Below are 27,766 nucleotides of genomic sequence, written 5' to 3' on the forward strand. Positions count from 1 at the left end.
CTTTGGAAACTAAGCGAAACGGCGTTCGCAACTACCACATGTGCTAATCGAAAACGGGTGCGATATGCCAGCACTGATACAAACTTTAGCGTTTGATGATAGCTAAAACGGACTGCAAAAAACTAAGATACATGTATAACACCGTGCTTATAAAATATGATTTGTTAAATGTTATGTCGAAGATATACCTGACTTTAAGATTACTATTGTGATTGTTTATATAGACAGCGATATTTTTTGTATAAACATGCAACAACAAAGAAGCTATGCTACCTTGACCATGTACTTATATAATTAATTCAAATACATTCAAGATGTCCGATGTTTTTAAAACGCGCGACATCAATATTTTTATATGACTTAATACGCCGAAACGTACGTTTTATAGTTAATGATTGTTTGAATTACGTGCATATTTTAACAAGTTTTTTAACGCGAATATATGGAATAATTTAGAAGGTGTCTGTTATTTTTGTTGTTTTCGTTAAAAGTATAGCCTTCTAATCCCGTCTACACTGGTTCCAGGAAGATTTATTTTCTGTATTTTTGCACGTACTATACTTTAACAATTCAGTTCCTAAGCCTGTATATGGTGGCATTTCGATATGTATAGTCCCTAGGTAAAAAATTTCACTGACACCAGGATTTCAGTTATTAAGTTATCCGAAATAAGGCCGAATTTTAATGGAGGTGGGGTGGGGTGGATTGGGATGGGTGGGGGATACAAAAACGTCCTAAAGTGATTTAAGTGTGTTTTTGCGTATATTCAGAACGACTAAATTCAGTCAAAATATGTGATAAACTATGAAAAACTGTGAATGGCAGTGTATATATGTGCAGCACGTCATAACAATTACATGTAATGTATAGCCATTCCCCATCATCGGGTTCACATTTTATTATTTCGATGAAATATGATTGATAATAATACACGTTTAATGTTTAATATTATCAACTAAGAGAATGTTGCTAGTTGTTTTATAATTAAGGTACAAATACAGTACGGCTATATATACATATATATGTGTGTATATATATATATGTGTGTAGAAAATGTCTTTCGCAAATTTAAACATTAAACGCAATCTTTATTTACGGGGCATTTTATTACAAACAAAGTCATGCTGCCATTGATCGGCCGCAGAAGTTCTTGGGAGAAAGAGAAGGAAGAACAAGAAATGGGTGACAGACGCGATCATGGACCTAAGCGACAAAAAAAGGAAGTAGAGGCATACGAAGTCCACCACCCTGTACTCTAGGACAGTATACCAGAAAGCACACACATGGTTAGGCAGAAGATGCAAGGGGCAAGGGAGGAGTTGATTGAGGAGCAATATATACAGTATCAACATTGACAAATAGATGACCACAGGCAGCAGTAAGAAGTTCTTCAACGCTCTCAAGATTCCCAACAAACACCAGTTAGCCAAGGCCAGTGTTATAGCATACGCTGACAGAAACCTCCTGACCGAGAGTGCTTCTGTCTGAATAGATAAACCAAATACTGCAGCGACCTATATAATTATCCGCTTCAACAAGATCCCAATATCCTTCAGAACGATACAAGACCATACGCGGACGACGAAAGTAAGACCATACTAAAGGCCGTGGTGAATGAGGCCATGGGCAGTCGGAAGGCAAGAAAATCTATGGGAAAGGCAACGATTGCAGCAATGACGGCACTAGGCAAGAAGATCGGGAAGGAAAAGAAATTTATAAAGGAGAAGACCCAGTCTATTGTCGTTTCCATACCGAAAAATGCAATCTCGAGCTATGAGAGAATTACCGCACCATCAGCCTCATCAGCAATCCAAACAAATCCATGCTACAAATCATCAACCGACTGAAAAGTAAAGCCGAGTAAATGTCTTCATGAACTTTAAGAAAGCTTTCGACCGCGTGTGGTATGATGGCCTTTGGCATTTTCTGAGAGGATTCCAATTAACAGAAAAGAACAGACTAAAGTTTACGACTAAAGCATATACAGCTCATCATCAAATTAACAATAAACGGAGGTTTGGTGAAAATCATCAAAAACATTATAGAAACGCCAGAAGCGCAGTACTTCTCAATGGACCGATGGCTGACTTCTTCAAGACATAAGTGAGCTTTCGTCAGGGATTTCTGTTCTTTCCAGTCCTGTTTGACCTTTCCCTTGAGAAGATCATGCAGTGAACCTCCAAGAACACCACACCTTCATCTCCATCGGTGGCAGACCCATCTTCTCTCAAGTTCGCTGAAAACATTTGCCGTGTGGGTGGTACCAGCAATAAACTCCAGGATCTCAACAACAAACTCTATAAAAGAGCAAGGGTATATGGGATGGAGGTCAGCACGATCTCAGATCATGGTGAACAGCACGAACAACACAAGTGCAGACATCACCTTGAACAGCAATTGATCAGCTTCAAGTACTTGAAGGATGATACCAGCACTGTCGAGGTCCGAATAAGAAATACTATGGCGACCGCATTGATGGCCAGACTGAGTATGTTGTGGACAAAAAGCTCCAACAGCTTCCCCAGAAGCACAGGCTCTACAAATCCCTCGCAATCTCCATCCTAATGTTTGGCTGCGAGACCTGGAAGCTTCCCATGGACACACAACTCAGGATACACAAGTGTCTCCGAAGACTGCTCCACATCTACTACACATAGCACAGGACCTACGAGTACGTCCGGAATATGGAAGAAGCACCTGTTTTGCAAATAGAGCCCCTCCTGGCGACTGTCAAACGACGAAAGCTGGCTTGGTTTTAACACGCCACCAGGCACGACTCTCTGTGCAATACTTTGTTTCAGGGCACGCTTAGATGGAGGTCGTCGTCGGTCGAGGTCGTCAGGAGAAAAGCTGGATGAACAATGTGAGAGAGTTTACGTTCCTCACCATGGGTTAGCTACTCTCAGCAGCCCAAAACACACCTGATTGGCGGAGGATGTCTGTGTCGTCGTCCCACATTGCCCCCTAATGGACAGACCGTCCAAGTGAATGATGATGATGATGATGATTATGATGATGATGATTATGAAACCCCCGACTCGTGGAAAAGTCGTCCTGTGACCTTGACCTCAGATCTCCTGTGTCAAGATTACCCAGCATGCTAATTTGTATGCTCCTTAGAATTATGGAGATATTGTATGGAAACCACTTTTATAATACGGGCACCCTTGACCATGACCTTTGCCCCGATCAACACACTTTTAATTGGCGTCCATCTTTACACCCATGCAACCACTACACAAAGTTGCATGACGTAGTTAACTTGCTGTTACATTGGCTTCAAAATCAAAAGGTTTCAATCTTTCCTCCAAGTAACCAGCATATTTTAATTAAGATGATGGTTTGTCAGTGCATCCTTTAGATACCTTGAATAAACCAATTCTTGATACAAGCTCATGCGACCCGATGAACTCAAAATATCAAAATGAATCTTATTTTCTTCCCACGTAACCACTATGCACAATTACCATGATCGTATGTTCAAGCGTCTTAAAAATAGTTCCGAAACAAATGCCCTGTACTAAAACCATGTTACTTAGATCTTTGGCCTGTTGTGCTCAAAATCAATTGGCATATTTTCTTTCTATGAAGTAATCATTATGCCAATGTCTATGATCCTAGGTCAAGCATTATCTAAATATTTTGCAGAAAATACTCTGTCAAACATCTGCGACCTTGATCTTTGACACGTCGATAGGCATTTTCTTATTTCCCAACGTAACCATCATACCAATTTACACGGTTGTTAGTAAAAGTGTTATGTATTTATCGCACGGAAACAAAAGGTATATACCGGTTACCCGAAATACCTACCGGCCGGCCAACAGACCTACCGAGCGACGGACAAATGCAAAGCAAGACACCCCAGCTTTTTTGAAGGGAAATACACGGATAATGTTAAATGTTTAAAGCTAAATATTTCAAAATTTTACAGATAGTTCGCCAACACTGAAAACAACCACAAAAACGCAGTGTGTAAGAACATTCATCTCAACGTTCTGCTGGTGGGGTTGAGGGTATAAAGCGCACGGAGAATAGGACATGCATATCAAATTCCTGCTGATGGGTTAAGAGAATTCGGCTCAGCGTCTTAACCACTTTCCGTTGGTGTTATTAGCAGTGTATCAGACGCAGTGTGGGAAGACATTCTTCCTCATGTTGAATCGGTTTAGGGTATTAAGCGCAATGTGAGAGTACATGCATTTCAACCTTCGGCTGATAGGCTAAAGGGTATTAGACGCAGTGGCAGAGGAAATGCAGCTCAACCTCCTGCTGATGGTGGTGATATAAGTCGCATTATCGGAGGACATTCACCTCAACCTGCTGATTAGTGGTATAAGGCGCAGAGCGGGAGGACATGCATCTAAACCTCCTGCTGATATATGGGCAAATGGTACCAGTTGCATTGTGGTAGGACATGCATCTTAACCTGCTGCTGATGTGGTTATGGTGGTAGGCGTTGCATGCTATGACATGCATCTGAACATCCTGCTGATACGGTTAATTAAATGGTATTAGGTGCAGTGTGAGATGACATGCATCTAAACCTCCTGCCGAAATGTGGGCAAAGTGTATTAGACGCAGTGTAGGAAGACATGCATGTCAACCTCCTGCTGATGGGGTTAATGGTATAAGGCATAGTTCGAGATGACATGCATCTTAACCTCTTAACCTCATGCTGACATGTGGGCAAAGGGTATTAAAAGCGGTGTAGGAGGACATGAGTATCAAACTCCTGCTGATGGGGTTAATGGCTTTAGGCGCACGCAGTGTAGGAGGACATGCATATCAAACTCCTGCTATTAGTGGGATTAGAAGTTTTAAAGGCAGAACAGGAGGACATTCATCTCAACCACATGCTTATGGAGTTAAGAGTACTCGGTGAAATATGGAAGAATATTCATCTGAACCGCCTGCCGATGGGGTTAGTGTATTAGGCGCAGTTTTGGGATGACATGTGCATCAATCTCATGCTGATGGTGGATTTAAAGGTATAAGGCGCAGTGTATGAGGAATTTGTTTGTTCGTTTTGTTTGGTTTTCCCTGTTTTCAAAAGTATTTCAGTAATATTACGAAGGTCAGTTATTTTACGCACTCTATTTTTGCGAAGCATGTTTACAAGTACTAAGTGCGCATAGTTATGCTGATAACTCACAACTGTCCTACTTGATTCAGAGGTACGAGAAGAATGGTATAAGAAAGGATTTAGTAACCAATCCCCACACAAGTTATGTGGTCGGGCCGAGGTTCAAACCAACGATCCTCTTGATTTGTGGGAGGACATAAATCTCCACCTCTTTCTGATCAGACACATTTTGGGAGGACATTCATCTCAACCTCATCTTAGAGGGGTTGATGGTGTTACCGGTAGTTGCAATGTGAGAGTACATGCATCTCAACGACCTGCTGGTACTGGGGTTTAAGCAGCTGGGCATAATGTTGGCGGAAATGCAAGTAAACCTCTCTATTTTGGGGTTAAATTTTATAAGGCGCAAAGTGGGAGAACGTGCTTCTCAATTGCTTGCCGTCGGTGGGGCTAATGGTGTTTATTATGAATCAGTATCATGAAATGTGACTAGCAGATAAATCTAGCCCTTTCAGAAATCATTTTCTAAAATGGGAACATGCTTGAAGGTCACAGAGACAGCCGAATATTTATTCGCAGTTAAATCGTTGATCCCAGATGTGTCATCGTTGTTGAGGATCAGCTTTCTTCACATCAACACAAGATTGAGGCTGCTGGTTGCGGGAATGCTGAAAGCAGATAAAAGAATAGTAATGGTTGTCAGTTTTGGATTGTTTTTGCCTCGTTCAAATTGTAATACTGAGCAACAGAGGTAGTAATCTGATTCATTCAAAATTGTCTCATAGTATCGGCCCTTCTGGTTGGTTGCTAAGATTTGTTACTATGTTCTCAAAAAGTGACTTAAAGGAAAAACGAAACTCTTGCTCATGTTTTTCTTAAAATATTTTTTACATTTTATTAAAAAATTGCGGCATATTAAACAGTTGATGAAGCTATTATGAATCCATAAACAAACTAACATAATTTTGTGTTACGTAATTTAAAATCCTAGCATCACCATGGAATAAAATGACCTACTTTCCAACGAACACCGGAAATCATGAGAATGATCGTCGTAATATTCATGGTAGCCATCAAATAAATTTCAACTTTTAAAATTTGATAAGCATTTACTTTCCAGCACTTCTTCGTTAAAGGCACGATACTATGAGGAACACCGATACTATGAGAGTAAGGGATAAAGTAGAAGGGTTTACATTAACTTACATAAGAGTAGAATAAGTATATTGTGACATAAATTTATGAATCTTGATGCATTGATTATCTGCGCAATGCTGTCAACAACTGGCGATTCATTCACGATTGGTGATTTGTTTGTATTAAATCAATGTATCTTGCAAAGTATTCCGGAGATAGTCGATGAATATCGATTTGGCAAGTATTTCAACCAAAATAACCAGCAAGAAAATAGGTTGCAACAACCACATAACAAGGGAGTCATAAATTCCACAAAAAGAGGAGGCTGAATCTTTAGGAATTGATTAAACTAAAGGAAAGAAGGATCTCAACTTACCAGATATAACAGGATAACAGTCCCACATAAAGTATATTTCTGGGAACTATTAACAATCAAATACGTGCATTTGTCTCAAAGTTATTTCTGAAATTAGACTACAAACAATAAAAACACTATATGGCATTTTTATTTGTTATATTCTTGTATAAAAACAAAAAAATGTATTGTCATCTGCTGACATCAACGTAATGTATAAGTTTTTAGTTGAATTTAACCAAAAATCTTTACTTATGCTTTAGGTTAAATCTTATCTTTGAGGTTATAAAAACAGCTCCCAGATAATTTCCGGGGAAAATGAGAATTTCCTGATTTTGCGGAAAAGACGTTACAAAATGGTAAAGAGCAAATGTCAATCAAGCAACCTACATTCGTTTCAGTGTTTAAATATGTTTCAACACATCCGCATCACCACAAATTTGATAAACGGACTGTTTTTGAAGTTTAACGACTTCTTTTACGTGCAGTTTTGCTTCCCTGAAATGACGGTTGACACAACTTGCTTGCAGACTACTCTAAACGATTGTTTACAGTACTCCAGCTAGCAATAAATAGAGGGGTGCTGCACCCCTCTAAAATTTGCCCACTTAGAAAGCGCCCCTCTATTTTTCTGTCAAATGCCCTTTTGATCTCTAATTTCATGCTTTTAGGCCGTATAAATCGCCAGAAACATCGACATGAATACACAGATAACACCCTTACATGACTGCCTGGAGTGTATTAAGTCAACACATTGTGAACAAACAAGCCCCAAGGGCATGGTTTGCTATCAGATCACTAATTAGCCTTTTGTTGTAGACGATAGTAACATGCTGTGAAAGATTATCTCTGAGGTCACGCTTGGTTAGGCACAATCACACTCGAATGAAATCAAACTCAGCACTATTGATTTTTTTAAACTTCTGAATTCTTTGGCTATAATTTTTTGTTTGCAAAAATAGTGATTTTAAATTCAAAATACCTATTAACATTTGAAAATTAATCATCTTTTAAAATGCGAATATGCGGTTAATTTTTAGTCCGAAATTACGGCATGAAAAACATATTTGTGTTTGGATTTTATTTCTGAACTTTAAAACACTGTCTGTCCTCAATCATGATGAAATTTAACATGAGTAGGGGCAGACAGTTGTTATTTCAACAAATAAAGAACTTGTTTTGAAGGAGGTTTAATCACTCTACAAGTAAAATGTAATGTTGATATTGTCATATATTTTCGCGACCTAACAAAATTGTCAACGTTGTAAACATTAGTTGAAATAACATGTTGTGAAATAAATATATCCTATTATTAACAATAACAATGTTTCATTTTAATCTCCAGACTGGATGCTACTTCATGGTGACATTGATCATTGTTTAGACTTTAAATTTGTCAATATAGATTTTTGTTTTAATTAATATTATTATTATTATTGTGGACAAACATTGGCTCAAAGTTATTTAAAGCAACAAATTTAAGTAGTGACAGTCACAACGTTTTTTTGACCCAGTGAAGCCCCGGAATTTATTTAATGTTTTCTTTATTTCATTTTCTTCTAAAAGGCCACTGATGTTGAAACTGGTACCTAAAATATTAACATGCAGTTCAATGATGATAGGTGATAAAAAAACATCAAAATACCCCCCCCCACACACACACACACACACACACACCGGAAAGAAATATTATACACTGTAACTCCAAAATAGCGCGGTCAATGGGGTCCAAGCCGCGAAACAGCGTTATAACGGATCCACGTTATAGGTTTTGAGCTCATTTACTGCAGGGCGCTATAAAAAAACAGGTATAGAATAGCCTATAATATAGGTCATGTATATTGCCATGCTGTGTTGACGCAAATACATGCATATAAACCGAATCGTATCGATAACAGTGTACATACCGCTTTTCTTATGTGCACATTTATCCGATAATCCAATAAAATTGCAACATCACTTAAAAAATAATAATCTTGAACATTAATGACGATACATGTTTAAGAAATTCGTAAACACAACCGTACGCATATATGCCATTTTCAGAAGTGTTAAGAGTACAGTGCATTATGGGGCAGAGCTTTCATTGGACGAGCGACTTTAAATTTAGATTGAATGCAATACGACTCATGTACAAAAAATTGTTTTATTGCGTCATACGCATGCAAAAAACGTGTTTCCCGGGGACTTTTCTGATACCGCGCGAAAATGAAAGTGAAACTCTGTTAACAATTGCTGGTACACTGCGTTCGCATGTAAATAAATCGTCTGCATTATTTAATTTCTTATACACGAACTGAAAGATTAAATGACATAATACTAGAATGATAATGAAATGACAGAAAAAGTTGTTTTATACAGTAGGCAGTATATTTCACAGCCGCTCATTTAATATAGTCAAACTGCAACCATATCAAAGTAAGCATGTTTCAATTGTTTTGAATTACTTGAATTGTATAACTATCCCGCTTGCACTTAACTTATGGAAATTATCGCACTGAACCGCTCTGATGAGGAATACATGTAATAAACACTGACACGCGAGTTTTTCACACCTTTATTGACATTACACAACAGATTAACACCAATTAGCTGTCGGTGTTGTTTAACCTCGAGGCGATTATAATCGGTTCAACGGACGGTTGAATAAAGCAATCAACATGACTGTGATTGCCGCCATCTTTGAATTGTCTGAAAATACATGAAGTTGCATAATACGGATTTGAATCAGAAATCAAATGGAAGGTTGGAGAAAAAATGGGATCCAAGCACCCTCCGCGTTATATTGGATTCAGCGTTATAACGGAGCGCTTTATATTGGAGTTACAGTGTATCTACATATCTCTAATGCGTGTAGTCGGATGCTAGCCCAAGTCGGTTAGGAAATTGGCTACTAAGTAGTTTTCCTTAGTGCCAATGTAGATAGTAATATATTTATTGTAATTTCATTACACAAAATGAGGAACAGCATACAATTGGTGAAGTCATCCAATGCACTAGTGTTTACAATTAATAAGTATATAGTATAACCAAAGTATATACTTAAGTATATTTATAACCAAAAGCCCTATTTTCCAAAATTACGCGTGAAATGTGCCCTTTTTGGGGAAGCTCCCCTCTATTTTGAAAAGCTGGCTGGAGCACTGGAACTTTATTATCCCCACGCTTTTTGAAAAAAAGGTGGGGATATTGTGGTTATCTCCGCCGTCCGTCCGTCTGTCTGTCTGTCCGTCCGTCCTGGCCACTATCTCCTCCTACACTAAAAGCACTAGAACCTTGAAACTTACACACATGGTAGCTATGAGCATATGTGCGACCCTGCACTATTTGGAATTTTGATCTGACCCCTGGGTCAAAAGTTATAGCGGTTGGGGTGGGGCCGCGTCAGAAATTATCACTCATTTTTTTAGGTTATTTTACATTTACTTCTTTATTTCTACACCGATTCACTTCAAAGTGATACTGGACCTCTCTTATGACAATACGGTCAATCTCAATCATGCATGATCCCATTCCCAACCCTGGGGCGCCCCGCCCACATAGGCCACACCCACCAAAAATTTCCATTTACTATAATTTTTTCATTTCTACACGGATTCACTTCAAATTGATACTGAACTTTTGTTATGACATTAGGGTCAATCTCAACTATGCATGGCCCCAATCCCAACCCTGGGGCGCCCGCCCACATAGGCCACACCCACCAAAAAATTCCATTTACTTTAATTTTTTCATTTCTACACGGATTCACTTCAAATTGATACTGAACTTCTCTTATGACATTAGGGTCAATCTCAACTATGCATGGCCCCATAACCAACCTTGGGGCCCCGCCCACATCGACCACACCCACCCAAAATTGCCTTTACTATAATTTCTTCATTTCTACACCGATTCACTTCAAATTGATATTGAACTTCTCTTATGACAATACAGTCAATCTCAACTATGCATGGCCCCATTACCAACCCTGGGGCACCCCGCCCACATAGACCACACCCACCCAAAATTGCCTTTTATTATAATTTCTTCATTTCTACACCGATTCACTTCAAATTGATACTGAACCTCTCTTATGACAATACGGTCAATCTCAACAATGCATGGCCCCATTACCAACCCTGGGGCCCCGCCCACATAGACCACACCCGCCCAAAATTGCCTTTTACTATAATTTCTTCATTTCTACACCGATTCACTTCAAATTGATACTGAACTTCTCTTATGACAATACGGTCAATCTCAACTATGCATGGCACAATTACCAACCCTGGGGCGCCCTGCCCACATATGCCACACCCACCCAAAATTGCCTTTTACTATAACTTCTTCATTTCTACACCAATTCACTTCTAATGGATGATGAACTTCTCTTATGACAATACGGTCAATCTCAGCTATACATGGCCCCATTACCAACCCTGGGGCACACCTAGGTCAAACATTCGGCGTGGGGATACGCGTCGGCCTCTGCCGCGCCATTTCTAGTCTATGTGTATTTTTGGTTAAACCATTAACACATATTGTAGCAATAATTGCAGTGTCTTGGCAATTTCGCTCTTGTATTAATTTTTTTCGTTTAATAGTTAAGTGAATATTCATATTGCTGAATAGTAAGAATAATGAGTTTCAGGTTGTGTAAGACTCTAAGGTGTTGCTAGTATCCACATGTAGGTTTCTGATAACAATTATTCTTATGCTATTTTTGACACAGTTGGACTTTTGTTTTTACTTTATGTTGACGATGCAGACAATAGTACTTCCATTGTTTCAACAGCCATGACATTTGTTCTTAGAAAAATCTTAGAAAACCTTGGTACAACTCCAGATGATAAATTTAGCTATAGTGATTATCATTATGAAACAGTGTCATGTGCCAGACTTATGCCCCTATGTCAATGATATATTAAAGGTCAAAGGTCAAAACATCCTATAAAGCTTACCCAGGGTGCTCTTTACATGGCAGAATTTGTAAGTCTACTGAGATACATTTGCACATCTCGCCTGGACTATGATCACTCCGCCCACTTAATAATGCTTCTCTGTAATAACTGTTCCGGACATTTTCTTATGCAAGACTTTCAGATATTGAGCTGATTTTTGGTATGCAGGTTTACATACATGCTTTACAGATAAAGAGCAGTGTTCGACACTAACGGGAGTCTGAGACTCCTAGAAATGGGGCACGGACTCCTTGTTTTTGTGTCAAGGCAGTCCGTCGGACTCCTTGAAAATCATTTTTTTATCTACTTTTTCGTATCTCGAGATCGGAATGTCCGAACCTCGTACATCCGAAAACATATGTCACTCATCATTTTGCTTGAATACATCGACAAAAAAAAACATTCCGAATTCCGAATTTATTTTGTTTCCCTGTCGCAGTCCTTGCAAAAGGGGAACTCTAGAACTTCGAATTTTCTCGATCGTGGACGTTTTTTTCTCTGCCATTTTTTATAAATTTCGCCAAACAGTCTCTTATCACTTTAAAAATCATAATACCCGAAATTGTTTACACAATGCACGTTTCATAGACCCAAGTAACTGAAGACAGAAAATGCATGAATAACTACGTGTCGCTATCAATCGATGAGTTCAGAGGTTTATTGCAGTTCGTTGACTTTGTTAAACCGACCACACTTATCTATCCCTATGTTGTATCCCTCCACGATAAAATCGTTGCCAGTTACTTAAAAGACTGATGATGGCAACCGGGTGAAATCCTCGTGGAAATTGTGCTTTTCATGCATAATACTAAAACAACATTTTTCGACACGTAAAGCGTTTTAACAAATTATCATTGAAATAATTACACAACTATGAATGTTTTGTTGAATTATCCAATGAGCATAATACCAAATTTTTCCGAAACACACTTCTGAATTTTAATGTTAACAAATACTATCTTCAAATCAACAGTGCTCATGTATTTCATGTTGATCCTTTGTTCCGATAAAAAGCGAACGAACATTATGCAGCATGTACAACGCCACGTCATCCGCATGAAAAGCAAGGACGTATTGATTTTTGTATGTGTACACACCTTGTTATAAGTGCAGAGAACATGACGATATTTCAATTTTGGATAAAAGTTTCGTAATTAATTTAATAAAATTATATGGCGAATATTTTTTTAATTGACATTTCACCTAAATTAATTTCAAATCAAACACGCTGTATCTTTATCGTTACGGTCTTTAAGATACCGGTAAGTAGAAATCTAATTATTTAAACAGTTATTCTACTTTATACATATTAAACAGAAAAACCGGACAAAACTGGCATTGTGTTAGGCGTTTAGAAAACACGCTTAGACTGCCTGTAGACCTCGATGTTTTGACAAAAGTGATTAAAATTTGGGAATGCAGTTCTGCCGGTGTGGTCAGTAATGACCGGTAATACTTTGTTCTGAATCGCATTATTGTTTAAATTAATACTTTCTTAGAAATATTATTGAGCAAAAATATATAAAGCAATGAAACCCGTAAGATGTAAGATTAACAAAATTATCCGATTATAGTTTTTAACCCTAATCCCAATTTTAACAAGCAAGCTTACATATACATGCATAATTAACAAATGTATATTGTTTAAACCTTACAATAATTAACTTACATTGTATTGGAATGGGTTAAATAATGCTGCAATGATAGATGACATATGAAAATAATTATTGAACTTCGATCTGAAACCAAACATGACAGGGAATTAAACAAATCATGGATTAACATGTGTAATAACCCGAAAAATAATGTATATAGCATCTGATTGTTGGACTCCCTGAAGTCTGTTCGGACTCCTAAATTTTTAAAATAGGGAGTCCAAAGGACTCCTTACTCAGATTAATTAGTTTCGAACACTGTAAAGAGTGAAATTCGTTCTGGTTCAATTATTTGTGGTTAAGTTATGGGCCTTGTACTTACAAATGTTCTTTATAATAACCCATTTCTGGAGGTTTTTTACACAACATTTTCAGATATTGAGCTGATTTTTTGTGTACATGAGTATACCTATATGACTTACAGATGAAGTGTAAAATTCATTCTGGTCCATCCATTTTTGGCGAAGTTATTAGCCTCGGAAATAGATTTTTTTTTCTATAATAATTGTTTTACGTATGTTTTTAAGCAACGCTTTCAGATATTCTGATAGGCTAATCTTAGTGATTATGGCACTCTTTTTATGTACCCAACCCACTATAGTTGGGGACATATTGTTTTTGCCCTGTCTGTTGGTCTGTACATTGGTCTGTTGGTCTGTTTGCTCCAACTTTAACATTTGAAATAACTTATTCAATATTCAAGATAGCAAATTGATATTTGGCATGCATGTGTATCTCATGGAGCTGCACATTTTGAGTGGTGAAAGGTCAAGGTCAAGCTCATCCTTCAAGGTCAGAGGTCAAATATATGTGGCCAAAATTGCTCATTTTATGAATACTTTTGCAATATTGAAGATAGCAACCTGATATTTGGCATGCATGTGTATCTCATGGAGCCGCACATTTTGAGAGGTGAAAGGTCAAGGTCATCCTTCAAGGTCAGAGGTCAAATATATGTGGCCAAAATCGCTCATTTTATGAATACTTTGGCAATATTGAAGATGCCAACTTGATATTTGGCATGCATGTGTATCTCATGGAGCCGCACATTTTGAGTGGTGAAAGGTCAAGGTCATCTTTCAAGGTCAGAGGTCAAGTATATGTGGCCAAAATCGCACATTTTATGAATAGTTTGGCAATATTGAAGATACCAACTTGATATTTGGCATGCATGTGTATCTCATGGAGCGGCACATTTTGAGTGGTGAAAGGTCAATGTCATCCTTCAAGGTTAAAGGTCAAACAACAACAAAAAAATCAAAGCGGCACAGAAGGGGACATAGCGTTTGCGACAAACACATTTCTCGTTTAATTTATATTTTTAATAAATGTGGTTGCAGGATGAATGTTTTGGTGGCTGAAAGGAGCAGTAGCAGTAACAGCAGCAGCAACAATGGCTACCAGTGCTCCTCTGTCTCTGCGTTACCATAGTGACCAACTGAACAACAAGGTTAGCATAATTGTTGAACCCTATTTATTTAAGTATATATAATTGTTATGAAATACTACATATAATTATTTGTTGCATGAATAGTAATATATTGTAATATCAGACTAAAAGACACAAATACTGTAGCTGTTTGTTATTTGTTCGTCAGTCCATTATTCACAGTGTTGGAGAGTTAATGATTATGAAATATAAGGAAATGAAACATATTTACATAACAGCGTAATATTCCAATCATAGTGGATACCGTAATTACCCTTAAGTTTTCTGACACTTAACAATAATATTTTTTTTTCGTGTCCACAAATTTAGAGACGAAAAATATTCAAACAATACTGTACATGTGTCTGAAAATTTAGAGACATGAATGGTAGGTTTGTTTGTCCTTTATTGTATTAAATTAAAAGCAATAAAACAATGTGCACAAATAGTATTGTGTTGTACTGCTATGAAATGAATACAACTTCAAATCTTTTCTATCTCTTACTTGAAATGTTATAAAACAAAAAAGTTAATAACATTTAACATACTGAAGCCTTAAACAATATCATTTCAAATGCTGTTGGATGAAACCATTGCTATTACAGATATACATGATAATTTACCCATTATTGCAAATGTAATTGTCCATTCCACTCAGGCGTTCATCTTCCAGGTTTTATTATGCTCCCCCCAAATTTTTTTTGGGGGGAGCATATAGTCGCCGCTTCGTCTGTCCGTCCGTCCGTGTGTCCGTCCGTGCACAATTTTGTCCGGGCTATTTCTCAGCAACTAATGACCGGAATTTAATGAAACTTTATGGGAAGCTTCACTACCAAGAGGAGATGTGCATATTATCAGCGGGTTCTGGTCGGATGATTTTTCACAGAGTTGTGGCCCTTTGAAATTTTCCATTAACTGTACATATAGTGCAATTCTTGTCCGAGCTATTTCTCAGCAACTAATGACCGGAATTCAATGAAACTTTATGGGAAGCTTCACTATCAAGGGGAGATGTGCATATTATCAGCGGGTTCTGGTCGGATGATTTGTCACAGAGTTATGGCTTTTTGAAATTTTCCATTAACTGTACATACAGTGCAATTGTTGTCCGGGCTATTTCTCGGCAACTAATGACCGGAATTCAATGAAACTTTATGGGAAGCTTCACTACCAAGAGGAGATGTGCATATTATCAGCGGGTTCTGGTCGGATGATTTTTCTCAGAGTTATGGCCCTTTGAAATTTTCTATAAAAAAATTATTGTCCCCCCAACTACTGTGCCCTCAAGACGTTTCCTTTTGTCTGAATATATAGTGCAATATTGTGACAAAAAAAACTTTGGGGAGCATCATCCTTCTCCGACGGTTTCTTGTTACCTTTATTCGGTGTATGAATGCATAATTGAAGTGTAAGTGACAACAAGATAGACATCTGGTAAAATAGCGCTGTAAAATATACTGTTTGAAAATTAAGAGTCATTAATTTTTGACGAAAAACCTGCATGTCCGAAAATTTAGAGTCACAAAAAATTTTTTTTTTGGCTAAAAAGGGATTTGTTCGAAAATTTAGTGTCCGAAAACTTGAGTAATTACTGTAGTTGTCGTGTACAATCTATCCGATATGTGTTTGCATGTTGTGTCAGTAATGTGTGGTAAGTTTTTAACTCCCCTGAGCATAACGTGCTATTAATGGTGAGCTTTTGTTATCTTTCGTCTGTTGTGCATCATCAACATGTACCTTGTGAACACTCTAGAGGCCACATTTTTTTACAGAATCTTCATGAAATCTGGTCAGAACATTTACCCCAATTACATCTTTCATGCCTTGAAAATATGCATAGACACACTTGCCATGCACAGTGAGTAGGTCTAAAAAACCACTCACCCTGTGGTATAATCCCCTTGGCCTGCATTTTTGGAATACAAAACCCTTTTACAGAAGACAAACTTAAATAGTTTTGGCAAAGACAGGCCTGGAAAACAAACCTGAGAGATCACTCAGCAGACTGTTTGTGTTGCAGGTTGTGTCAATGCTACGCGAGTTCTACCTAACAAGGGGAGTTCTGTGTTGCTATTAAAACTGACCGGACTGTTTGTGTTACAGGTTGTGTCAATGCTACGCAAGTTTTACCTTACAGGGGAGTTCTGTGTTGCTATGAAAACTGACCGGACTGTTTGTGTTGCAGGTCGTGTCAATGCTATGAGAGTTCTACCTGACAGGGGAGTTCTTTGTTGCTATGAAAACTGTCTAGACTATGTATGTTGCAGGTCGTGTCAATGCTGCGCGAGTTCTACCTGACAGGGGAGTTCTGTGACGTGGTGCTGCACGTAGGAAGTCTTGCCATACACGCTCACAGGACTGTCCTAGCAGCATTCAGCCCATACTTCAGGTGAGCACCTTAAGGAACCAGGCCTCTTTCAGTCATATCAACGGGCCCATTAAACAGATCCATTCCCAAAGCAAAAATGTTTAAAAATGATCCATGCATTCAAGAAATGTATGAATTTAGCCGTCAGCATGGCAGAATTGTACAAGTAAATTTGTGTGTGAACTTCTTCCTTATTTATCAATGCTTACTTTCAAACTTGAGATATGTCATCACCATGAAGGTATATGTGCAAGACAATTTCAGCCTCATCAATACAAACATTGCAGTGTTGTTTGTCCATGAACCTTACAAATTATATCTCCGTGATACGGGGTGGGGTTTATGTTAAAGTTGGCTGAGATATACAGATATATAAAGATATACAATCATCAATATCAGACTACAAACCTAAAAAAAATTTTTGGGGCCTACAGAGACCTTTTCCATCAGCCATCCAACAAGCACAAGACAGACATCACCCTCGGCAACCATCTCCGTGACGAGTCCGTACGCCAGCTCGTTGACTTCTGCTACTCTAGCAACATCACCGTGGATACACAGTCCGCAGACAAGATCCTCATGGCGGCCAACTTCCTGCAGATCAAGGAGATAGAGAAGCTCTGCATTACGTTCCTTGCTGCACAACAGGCTCTCAGATCTGAGGTAGTGGGGCTACTTTATATTGTTTGTTTTTATGCCCCGCGGATCGAAAGATCAGGGGCATATTGTTTTTGGCCTGTCTGTCTGTCATTCATTCATTCATTGTGTGTGTCCAAAAACTTTAACCTTGCGATAACTTTTGCAATATTGAAGATAGCAACTTGATATTTCTCTCATGGAGCTGCACATTTTGAGTGGTGAAAGGTCAAGGTCATCTTTCAAGGTCAAAGGTCAAATATATGGCTTCAAAGCGGCGCAATAGGTGGCATTGTGTTTCTGACAAACACAGCACTTGTTTGCTGTTTAAGGTTCATTTTAATTTTGTGATTCGTTTTGTGCTTATCTCTGGGAAAATGGGGTTTAGTGCATGTGCACACAGGCTTATCAGGGACAACACTTTCTGTCTAAAATGAATTTATGAGAAGAGGAGACTTGCAAATTACAATAAAAGCTGAAAGTGACGTCTCTGATTAGCCTGTGGGGAATGCACAGGCTAATTTGGGACAACAATTTATGTACATTCATTTCCCAAAGCAAGTCTTATTTATATAAAAACATGGTATAATTGAAATAAATTAAGACTACAATAAAAAAACATTATAACAACCTGAACTTTGTTATGATTCACTGTTATGTCAGTTTCATCGACATTTTGTTGGCTTGTAAAATCAGGCCTATTTGTTGGATTTTAAAGTTGAGGAATTGTATAATTTCATTGTTTCAAAGCTTATGCCGATTAATTACAATAATAATAAATAATTAACAAATAATTGAGACTGAACATCCGCGAATCAAGTATTCAATATCAGCGCATCGGGTAGAGCACTAAACCGTTAACTCCACCTTCGTTCTCAGTAAAACATTCTATAAGGCGGAGCTATGAACATGCTTTTACATTTAGCATATTGAGTAAGACAAAGGAAGCCAATTTTATCGGAGAGAAAATGTTGTTTTATGGCTTCTTGACAGGAAGCAGCTTTCCATTGATTACGTCAAACTGACGATAAATTGGCAATCAAGTTTGTCCCTAAATAATCAACAGATTTTCATATTTTACCACAATGTTATTGCTAAATCCAATATTGTGACATCAAAATACTTGAAAATCAGCAGTTGCTGGTCGTCTAAGGCAAAAGTCACTTAATATAATATCTAAATAGAGTGAAAACGCTCGGTGGGAATTCAAAGTGGTCGCATAGGACAAAGATTGCTTAATTCAAGTGGTTGATTCCACAAGATTGACTGTCATTAAGTGACAAAAAGTTTAAAGGAAATTATCAGGTTAAATTTTCTTTCAACTATGTAACAAATACAGATATTTATCATCAAATTAGTCTTAACAATCATTTTAACAGGTAACTGATAGAAAATGTACAGAAAATGTACATTACAGTGTCAAATCGGAAGAATAGTCATGAGCGCTGTCTTAGGGGACTTTTTTTAAATTTGCCATTGAAAAATTATTACTTTGCGCTGATAATGTGACATAATTCATGGTAGATTCCTTACACATTCAATTGTTGCCAGGCAATTCAACAGCAGATGCCACAGACAGTGTTTGTCCCCACGACAACCAGCACCCTGTCTCCCACGCAAAACAAGCCTCGTAGTGACAGTCGAGAGCTGGTGTGTGCTGACACTTCAGGTATTGGCAGCAAAAAGACCATTAAGTTACATATATTAGTCACCAAGTAGTCTGCGTTGCTTTCCCCTTAAAGGGCCCTTTTCACAGATTTTGGATTGTATTGAAGTTAGGTGTCATTAAATGCTTTAAATTGATAAATGTTAATATTGGAACTAAAAAGCTCCAATAAAAAACAAGAATAAATTAAAGAAAGAAAAAAAGTAATATTAAACCATGCTTGAACCACTGACTCTTTGAGTAAAAGTCTAGAGCTTAAATCACTGGGCCATTCGTGCATATATAGTGAGTGGTGTATTTATACTTAATATAAGCAATCCTCATAATGTCATAAAATATAACGATAATAATAGAACTCTCCAAATTATTCAATTGTTTTGCGTTTGTAACGCTTTATACTTGTCAGGATGGTAAATTGACAAAAGATGCATATAAGGGATATTTGAGAGCGTAGTTAGTGTTCAGTATTACTGTTTCAATGCAAATATCTTAACTTAAAGGAAAATTTGCAAATCTGGAACAATTTTTTTCAATTTTGTCATTTCACCAAATCGTGAAAAGGTCACCTTTTTGCTTTTTTAGGTAAACATGTAAAACCTCGGTGTAACATTTTTTACTTCAAACATGTGTTTGGGGTAATTCTATGAGGACACTGCCTAAGTAATATTACTCTGACCTGCAATTTAGCAGATAAGTGGTATAGCAATTTGTCTGTCCATTGGTTCTTTTGTGTGTGTTTGGTCTTTCTTCTGTTGGTACATGGTACATGGTTAACCTGTAATAACACATTTTGTATAATATCCCTAATGCTATGACACCTCAGGTATCGGCAGCAGTAACAACAGCCCTCGCCAGTCTTCCCGGCCCAGTTCTGTGCCCAGCGGGAATGGATCTGTCATAGTGCAGCCCCTAGAGGACCAGGAGATGGAAGTTATCAATGTAAAGAAGGAACACCAAGAGGATTCTCCTAATGGTATGATTTTTTGTGAGTGAGAATTTACGTTGTTATCTTTTAAATCTCCAGTTGCAGCGGGTGGGCAGGTAAGGGAATGCCCTTGGTTGGTCTGTCATCCAGTTTGACACTTTTGTGTTAGCTCCATATTTCCTATATCCTTTGACGAATTGTCATGAGCCCTGCCACAATTTTCAAAGATAATGTGTAGAAGGATTTTCATAAAAAATACTTGCCTCAAATATTAAACACATTGAGATTATGTGCAGGAGGCATGAATCAGTCACGCTTGCTCAAAGTCAAGGTCGTGCTAAAGGTAAAAAGTTTGAGCCTCTGTATTCGTGGCCTATACCCATTGTAGGATTTTCATGAAACTTGCAAACAGTGTTAAGGTCATTGAGTTGAATAGCCCATTTCACCAGGAGATCGGCAATATTCGCAGAAACTCGGAATTCTACTCTCTATCAGCTGACCACGCTAACCAATCAAATTCTGGGGTATTATGTGTACATTAAATCAGCATGGCGTTTGCCTAAACAGTTTCTTTTGTTGAAATAAAAAATGCCTTTTCAATCGGTAGTATGCCGCAGTCACTTAAAAAATTTAATATAACATCATTATTTACTTTCTCAACATACATTCGGACTTTTGTTCAATCAGAGAAGTTTTATACGAGCTGTTCACAACGATCGTATGAACTTGAGGTTTATATTATCGCTATTTGTAGATCAGAATTGGGGTTTTCTAAAAAATTGGAGAATCTGTTTTTGTCAACTACGGAAACTCAATATCAGCCAAATATGCGATATTTGATAATTATTACTGGAAATAAGGAGGAAATAATAGGATAAATAGAATATTATGTGAGTTTTGGATAAAGATCAAGTTTATCATGCTCGACTCGAACCATGTTAGCCCTTGGCAAGCCTCGTGCTGGTACATCGGTTCTAAGCCTTGCATGATAAACTTGATCTTTATCCGAAATTCACATAATATTCTCTATTAACATCGTTTCCACCACCGCCCATACAACTTTTCACATGGCACACGTGCCGCATTTTCTTCGATGCATTCTCTATTTATCAGTAAAATATACGCAATGAATTTACAAACATTGCTACTATTAATAGGTTAATTGTACATGTTTACCCCAGCATTTCATTGGTCAGCCAGTTACCTGTTGGGAATCTTATCGGCTGAAATCGTAAATATTTGTGACTACTCGGAGTGAAATCGTCTATTGCAAAAGGCATAAGTCAATCATGCCAGCTCAAGGTAAAGGTCATGATTGAAGGTCAAATTGTAATCCTCAATTTTCAGGTCCACTTAATATCTGCTAAACATTTGAATGATTTTCATGAGGTCATTGTGATGATGTTTGGAAGTTATTAGTAAGTCACATAGACTCAAGCACAAAGTCACACTTCAAGGTCAAAAGCTAAGCCTTGATTGTTTTTATGCCCCCCCCCCCCCCCCCCCCCCCCCCGGTAGGGGTTGCATATAGCAGTCTGTCCGTCATTCCGTCTGTCTGGCATTCCGTTTCCGGAGGTTTTTTATGTAAGGCTTTCAGATACTGAGCTCATTTTTAGCTCATCTATTTTTTTAAAAAAAAATTATGAGCTATTGTCATCACCTTGGCGTCGGCGTCTGCGTCGGCGTCCGGTTAAGTTTTGTGTTTAGGTCCACTTTTCTCATAAAGTATCAAGTTATTGCATTCAAACTTGGTACACTTACTTACTATTATGAGGGGACTGGGCAGGCAAAGTTAGATAACTCTGGCGTGCATTTTGACAGAATTATGTGCCCTTTTTATACTTAGAAAATTGAAAATTTGGTTAAGTTTTGTGTTTAGGTCCACTTTTCTCATAAAGGATCAAAGCTATTGCATTCAAACTTGGTACACTAACTATCATGAGGGGACTGGGCAGGCAAAGTTAGATAACTCTGGCGTGCATTTTGACAGAATTATGTGCCCTTTTTATACTTAGAAAATTGAAAATTTGGTTAAGTTTTGTGTTAAGGTCCACTTTATTCCTAAAGTATCAAAGCTATTTCTTTTATACTTGCAACACTTACTTACTATCATAAGGGGACTGTGCAGGCAAAGTTCTGTACCCGGTAACTCTGACTGGCATTTTGACAGAATTATGGCCCTTTTATACTGAGAAGATTTTAAATTTCGTTAAGTTTTGTGTTTTGGGCCGCTTTACTCCTAAAGTATCATAGCTATTGTTTTTAGACTTGGAACACTCACAAACTATCATAAGGGGAGTGTACGGAACAAGTTGCATAAATCTGGTTGTTATTTTGACGGAATTATGGCCCTTTTTTGACTTAGTAACTTTGAATATATGGTTAAATTTTGTGTTTACATCCACTTTACTTCTAAAGTATCAAGGCTATTGCTTTCAAACTTCAAATACTTTCATACTATCATGAGGGTACTGTACCTGGCAAGTTGAATTTTACCTTGACCTTTGAATGACCTTGACTCTCAAGGTCAAATAATTAAATTTTGCAAAAATTGCCATGACTTCGTTATTATACCCCCACAAACGAAGTTTAGGGGGGTATATAGGAGTGAACTGGTCGGTCGGTCGGTCTGTCTGTCGGTCCGTATTAAGTGTCCGCTCTCTAATTTTTAGTAGTTTTCATCTGATCTTCACCAAACTTGTTCAGAAGTTGTATCTACATGATGTCTAGGCCAAGTTCGAACATGGGCCTTGCGGGGTCAAAATTAGGTCACAGGATCACTTAGTGCGTTTTAAACATTCAGCATGTTGTCCGCTCTCTAATTCAAGTAGTTTTCATCAGATCTTCACCAAACTTGGTCAGAAGTTGTATCTAGATGATCTTAAGGCCAAGTTCGAACATGGGCCTAGCCGGGTCAAAAACTAGGTCACGGGGTCACTTAGTGCGCTTTAAGCTTTCAGCATGTTGTCCGCTCTCTAATTCAAGTAGTTTTAATCCGATCTTCACCAAACTTGGTCAGAAGTTGTATCTAGATGATCTTAAGGCCAAGGTCGAACATGGGCCTTGCCGTGTCAAAAACTAGGTCACGGGGTCACTTGGTGTGTTTTTTAACATTCAGCATGGTGTCCTCTCTCATATTCAAGTAGTTTTCATCCGATCTTCACCACACTTGGTCAGAAGTTGTAACTAGATGATGTGTAGGTCAAGTTCGAACATGGGCCATGCCGGGTCAAAAACTATGTCTCAGGGTCACTTAGTGTGTTTTAAACCTCACCATGTTGTCCGCTCTCTAATTCAAGTAGTTTTTATCCAATCTTCACCAAAATTGGTCAGGAGTTGTATCTTGATAATGTCTAGTGCAAGTTTGAATTTGGGTCATGCCGGGTCAAAAACAAGGTCATAGGGTCACTTAGTGCGTTTTCAACATCACAATGTTGTCCGCTCTCTAATTCAAGTAGTTTTCATCCAATCTTCACCAAACTTGGTCAGAAGTTGTATCTAGATGATGTCTAGGTCAAGTTTGAATATGGGTCATGCCGGGTCAAAAACTAGGACATGGGGTATCTTAGTGCGTTTTAAACCTCACCATGTTGTCAGCTCTCTAATTCAAGTAGTTTTTTATCCAATCCCCACCAAACTTGGTCACAAGTTTTATCTAAATGATCTCTAGGACAAGTTTGAACATGGGCCATTCCGGGCCTAAAACTAGGTCACGGGGTCACTGAGTGCGTTTTTTAACATTTAGCATGGTTTCCGCTCTCTAATTCAAGTAGTTTACATCCGATCTTCACCAAACTTGGTCAGAAGTTTTATGGAGATGATCTTAAGGCCAAGTTAGAACATGGGCCTTTCTGGGTCAAAAACTAGGTCAAGGGGTCACTTAGTGCGTTTTAAAAATTGAGCATGGTGTCCGCTGTTTTTTGTGAAGACAACATGCAAAATATTATGTGTCAATGCGGCATGTGGGGGTATTCGTCACGTCTGTGACAAAGCTCTAGTTTATGATCAGATTTGATTGATACTTTGACAAAACAACACTTACATGACATACTACAATAGACTCCACCAAAACTTTCCCCCATGCCCCTCCCCCCCCCCCCTCCGAATCCCCCCCCCAAAAAAAACACACAATTTTTTCCATTTTTTTTTTGAAAGATCATCTTAAAAATGACCACACCCTCACACTATACCCCCCCCCGACCCCACCCAACCCCACCCCAATTTTGTTTTTGGAAACATGGTTAAAAAACAAAAATATTTATTTTTATTATTTTATTTTTGACAGACTGTCCAACTATCCCACCCAAGAATCCCCCCCCCCCCCAAAAAAAATAAATATATTTTTATTTTGTTTTTGCATTTTTATTTCTTATTTTTGGAAGATAATGTTATAAATGACCACACCTCCACACTATACATCCCTCTCCACCCCGCCCATCCATCTTTTTGGATTGAAGTATTGAGATAGTTCCCTTCACCTTTAAAAAGAAAAATAGATGAGCGGTCTGCACTCGCAACGCGTTGCTCTTGTTGGTATGTGAGTCTACCGTGATGAAGTGTGAGTTTTTTTCTGGTCCATTGATTTTTGGCAAAGTTATGGTCCTTTGACTTCGAGATTTTCTGTTTCCTGGAGGTTTTTCACAAAAAGCTTTCAGATATGTACCTTATGTTTGGTATGCGAGTCAATCTACATAACTTACAGACAAAGTGTGAGTTTCGTTTCAGTCCATTTATTTTTTGCAAAGTTATGGGCCTTGGACTTAATTTTATTTCTCTATAATAACCATTTTCCAGATTTTTTTTAAGAAACACTTTTACATATTTAGGTGCTTTTTGGTATGTGAGTCAACCGACATGACTTACAGATGAAGTGTAAGTATGTTTGGGTCCATTGATTTTTATGCCCCTGGTAGGGTGGCATAAACTTGAACATTGGCCATAACTTTTGCAATATTGAAGATAGCAACTTGATATTTGGCATGCATGTGTATCTCATGGAGCTGCACATTTTGAGTGGTGAAAGGTCAAGGTCAATGTCATCCTTCAAGGTCAAAGGTCAAAAAACAAATCCAAGGGAAGTAATAAGCTTTAGAGGGAGATAATTATCTGTACTTGCCAAATGATAAAAAAAATAAAAATAAAAGCGGAGCAGTAGGGGGCATTGTGTTTCTGACAAACACATCTCTTGTTTACTAAGTTTTTCACTATGGACCTTGGACTTAATTTTTTTTTCTAAAATAGCTGCTGTGTGGCTTCGAATTGCAGTGGTGGCATAGTGTTTCACAAACGTACGTCTTGATGTATATGCTTCAGATCATCTATACCCATTGAAAGATTTTCATGAAAATGAATCTCATAGAGTTCTGTCCAGAAATCTTGAGACTATATATATATCACGCTGGCTGAAAATCAAGGTCACCACTTCAAGGTCAAAAAGCATATAACTATCTGATGGACTGTCTTGTTTTAAATGAAATCATCATTTTAAAACTGTTAATTGATTTTTGTTGAGCTATTTGATTCAAAATCATCTTAAGATGAAATGAGAGACAAAAGTTCTCTGCAATTACTTGAACTTTGATCACATGATATGATCGTTCTCTAAAATGTTCCTTATATTTTAACTGCATCTATTACACATAAGTTTTTTCCACTAATACATTTTTATCATTCAAAATTAATTTGTATTATCCTTAAACACTTCAATTTAACTAGTGTTTTCAGTTAAGACATCTGGGAAACAACTACAAATTTTGATTGTGAGTTTATAATTTTCAGATCATCCAGTGTTTCCCCTGAGCAGCAGTTACACCTGGGGTCGCTCGGGTACACCTTATGACACATTTCGATCTGGCATGCCAGCGTTCCCAGGTTTTTTGTTTCCACCCCTGCCCAGTGCCTTCCCCCTGCCTGTAACATCAGCAGTCCAGCATCAACTGCTAATGAAAGCCTTGGCCAATCAAACCCCAACCCTACATCACGCTGGGGATTCACTTCTCGAGACAGGGGAAATCTCTTCAGGTAAATACGCAATTGCCGCTCAGGTGAAAGATTCAGACAATACGGGCAACCTGTCAGACCCAGAAGATAACAGCCAGCCAATTGCCCTCCAATGTCACGTCTGCCTTAAACAGTTTGAGACGAGCACCGGCTTGAAGGATCACGTCCTCTTGGAACACAAAGACTTAACGTCGCCGATTCTCTCACCACCGTACAAGATGTTGTCTCCGGGACAAAAGCTGGAGAATCCTCATAGTCAGGCCAGTTCCCAACAAGATAGGCCGCGGGAGCGCAAAGATAGCGGCGAAACTTACGGCGGAAATAACATGTGCGGAACTTGCGGGAAGTCTTTCCGGGATCCTCAGTCACTGAAGTTCCATCGCTACAATCACGTGTTGCGTTACCAGTGTAACTTCTGTGGAAAGCGTTTCTCTCGCAGTTGGAACCTGCACCGGCATCGCAAGACGCACTATCGCCAGCTGCACGACTCTGCTGGAGCGGGTGGAGACGAGGTGAATGTGATCGATGTCGACTCAGACCACGGGAACGGAAATAATGGAAATCAAACCACGCCTACCTATGAAATTGATAAAGATCTGATTGTACCTTCGCCGTACGTTGATTACAGGAACCACAGACACAATATTATGCCTTTCGCCTTTGATTTGAGCAAATCTGGCCCTTCCAGTACGTACGTCATGGCGGAGCATAAGCAAGGAAGTGCTAGAGAAGACAATAAAGAGGAAGGGGAACGAAGTATTGAGATTGAACAAAACAGGAGAAATAACCCTCGTCCTATGGATGATGATTCTGATAAAAGTGATTAATTGCATCTTGGCCCTAGAGTAGAAGTATTTGTTACAAAATTAGAGATGGTAGTTTAAAGTTAACCAAATTTTTCAAAGAAATATTTTGGTAATTATGAGCTTTTTACTGTGTTAGTAAGAACAGTATTAATAGTTAGTTGATAGTCCATTGAATCGATAGAAGCAAGTATGGAGAAGATAACAATTACATGAAAACTAGGGCACCATGGCAGAGGCAGATACCAATGTATGGAAAACCGTTCACCCTCATTCTTGTGATCTGTGAGCAAGTTAGTTTGGTAAATGGAAGGAACATGACTATATAGTGCTACTATTTTACTTTATCAGTAAGTATAGGGCATTATTGATAGGAGATTGATTATAATGTGCTACTCTTTTACTTTATCAGTTAAAAGTGCTACTATTTTACTTTATCAGTTAATATAGATCATTTATTTAGTTATCATTATGTTTAGAGCTTTCGTTGGAAATGAAGTTAAATAAGTTGTTTCACATTTAGAAAATAATGGCTTACATTAGAAAATAAGTCCATAAGCAAGTAAACCAAGAAAGAAACCACAATGGTGTGATCAAGGCATATTCAGGCAAATTTCACCCAGAAATTATTGGTTACCAATATCAGATTACATCCCTAAATGTGGATATATATACTTATATATATGAGTCTTGTTCTGTGAAAATTGGGCATAATGCATGTACGTAAAGTGTCGTCCCAAATTAGCCTGTGCAGTCCGCACAG

The 27,766-nt window shown here is 38.1% G+C and overlaps 1 protein-coding gene across 2 annotated transcripts; it reads left to right on the forward strand.

Moving 5' to 3' along the window:
* The first annotated feature begins 6,867 nt into the window (after window positions 1-6,867).
* On the forward strand, window positions 6,868-27,729 carry LOC127832560 (zinc finger and BTB domain-containing protein 16-A-like). 2 transcript variants are annotated; one of them, XM_052358082.1, is made up of 7 exons: window positions 6,868-6,937; window positions 14,517-14,626; window positions 16,873-16,994; window positions 17,408-17,636; window positions 19,161-19,278; window positions 20,099-20,260; window positions 25,979-27,729. In XM_052358082.1, the coding sequence occupies exons 2-7, from the start codon at window positions 14,522-14,524 to the stop codon at window positions 27,025-27,027; spliced, it is 1,785 nt and encodes a 594-aa protein (XP_052214042.1). In that variant the 5' UTR covers window positions 6,868-6,937; window positions 14,517-14,521; the 3' UTR covers window positions 27,028-27,729. The 2 variants fall into 2 exon arrangements, with proteins under 2 accessions (XP_052214042.1, XP_052214043.1); XM_052358083.1 differs by having other exon boundaries at window positions 20,099-20,248.
* Window positions 27,730-27,766: the final 37 nt, after the last annotated feature.

This window comes from Dreissena polymorpha, chromosome 5, assembly GCF_020536995.1.
Source record: "Dreissena polymorpha isolate Duluth1 chromosome 5, UMN_Dpol_1.0, whole genome shotgun sequence".
In the NCBI taxonomy this organism is placed as follows: domain Eukaryota; kingdom Metazoa; phylum Mollusca; class Bivalvia; order Myida; family Dreissenidae; genus Dreissena; species Dreissena polymorpha.

Excerpts from the sequence above, each read along its gene's own strand:
- LOC127832560 (XM_052358082.1), top strand. The coding sequence starts at position 14,522 with ATGTTTTGGTGGCTGAAAGGAGCAGTAGCAGTAACAGCAGCAGCAACA. Across the intron at positions 17,637-19,160 it reads AACAGGCTCTCAGATCTGAG|GCAATTCAACAGCAGATGCC; the intron begins GTAGTGGGGCTA and ends AATTGTTGCCAG. Across the intron at positions 20,261-25,978 it reads TCCTAATGGTATGATTTTTT|ATCATCCAGTGTTTCCCCTG; the intron begins GTGAGTGAGAAT and ends TATAATTTTCAG.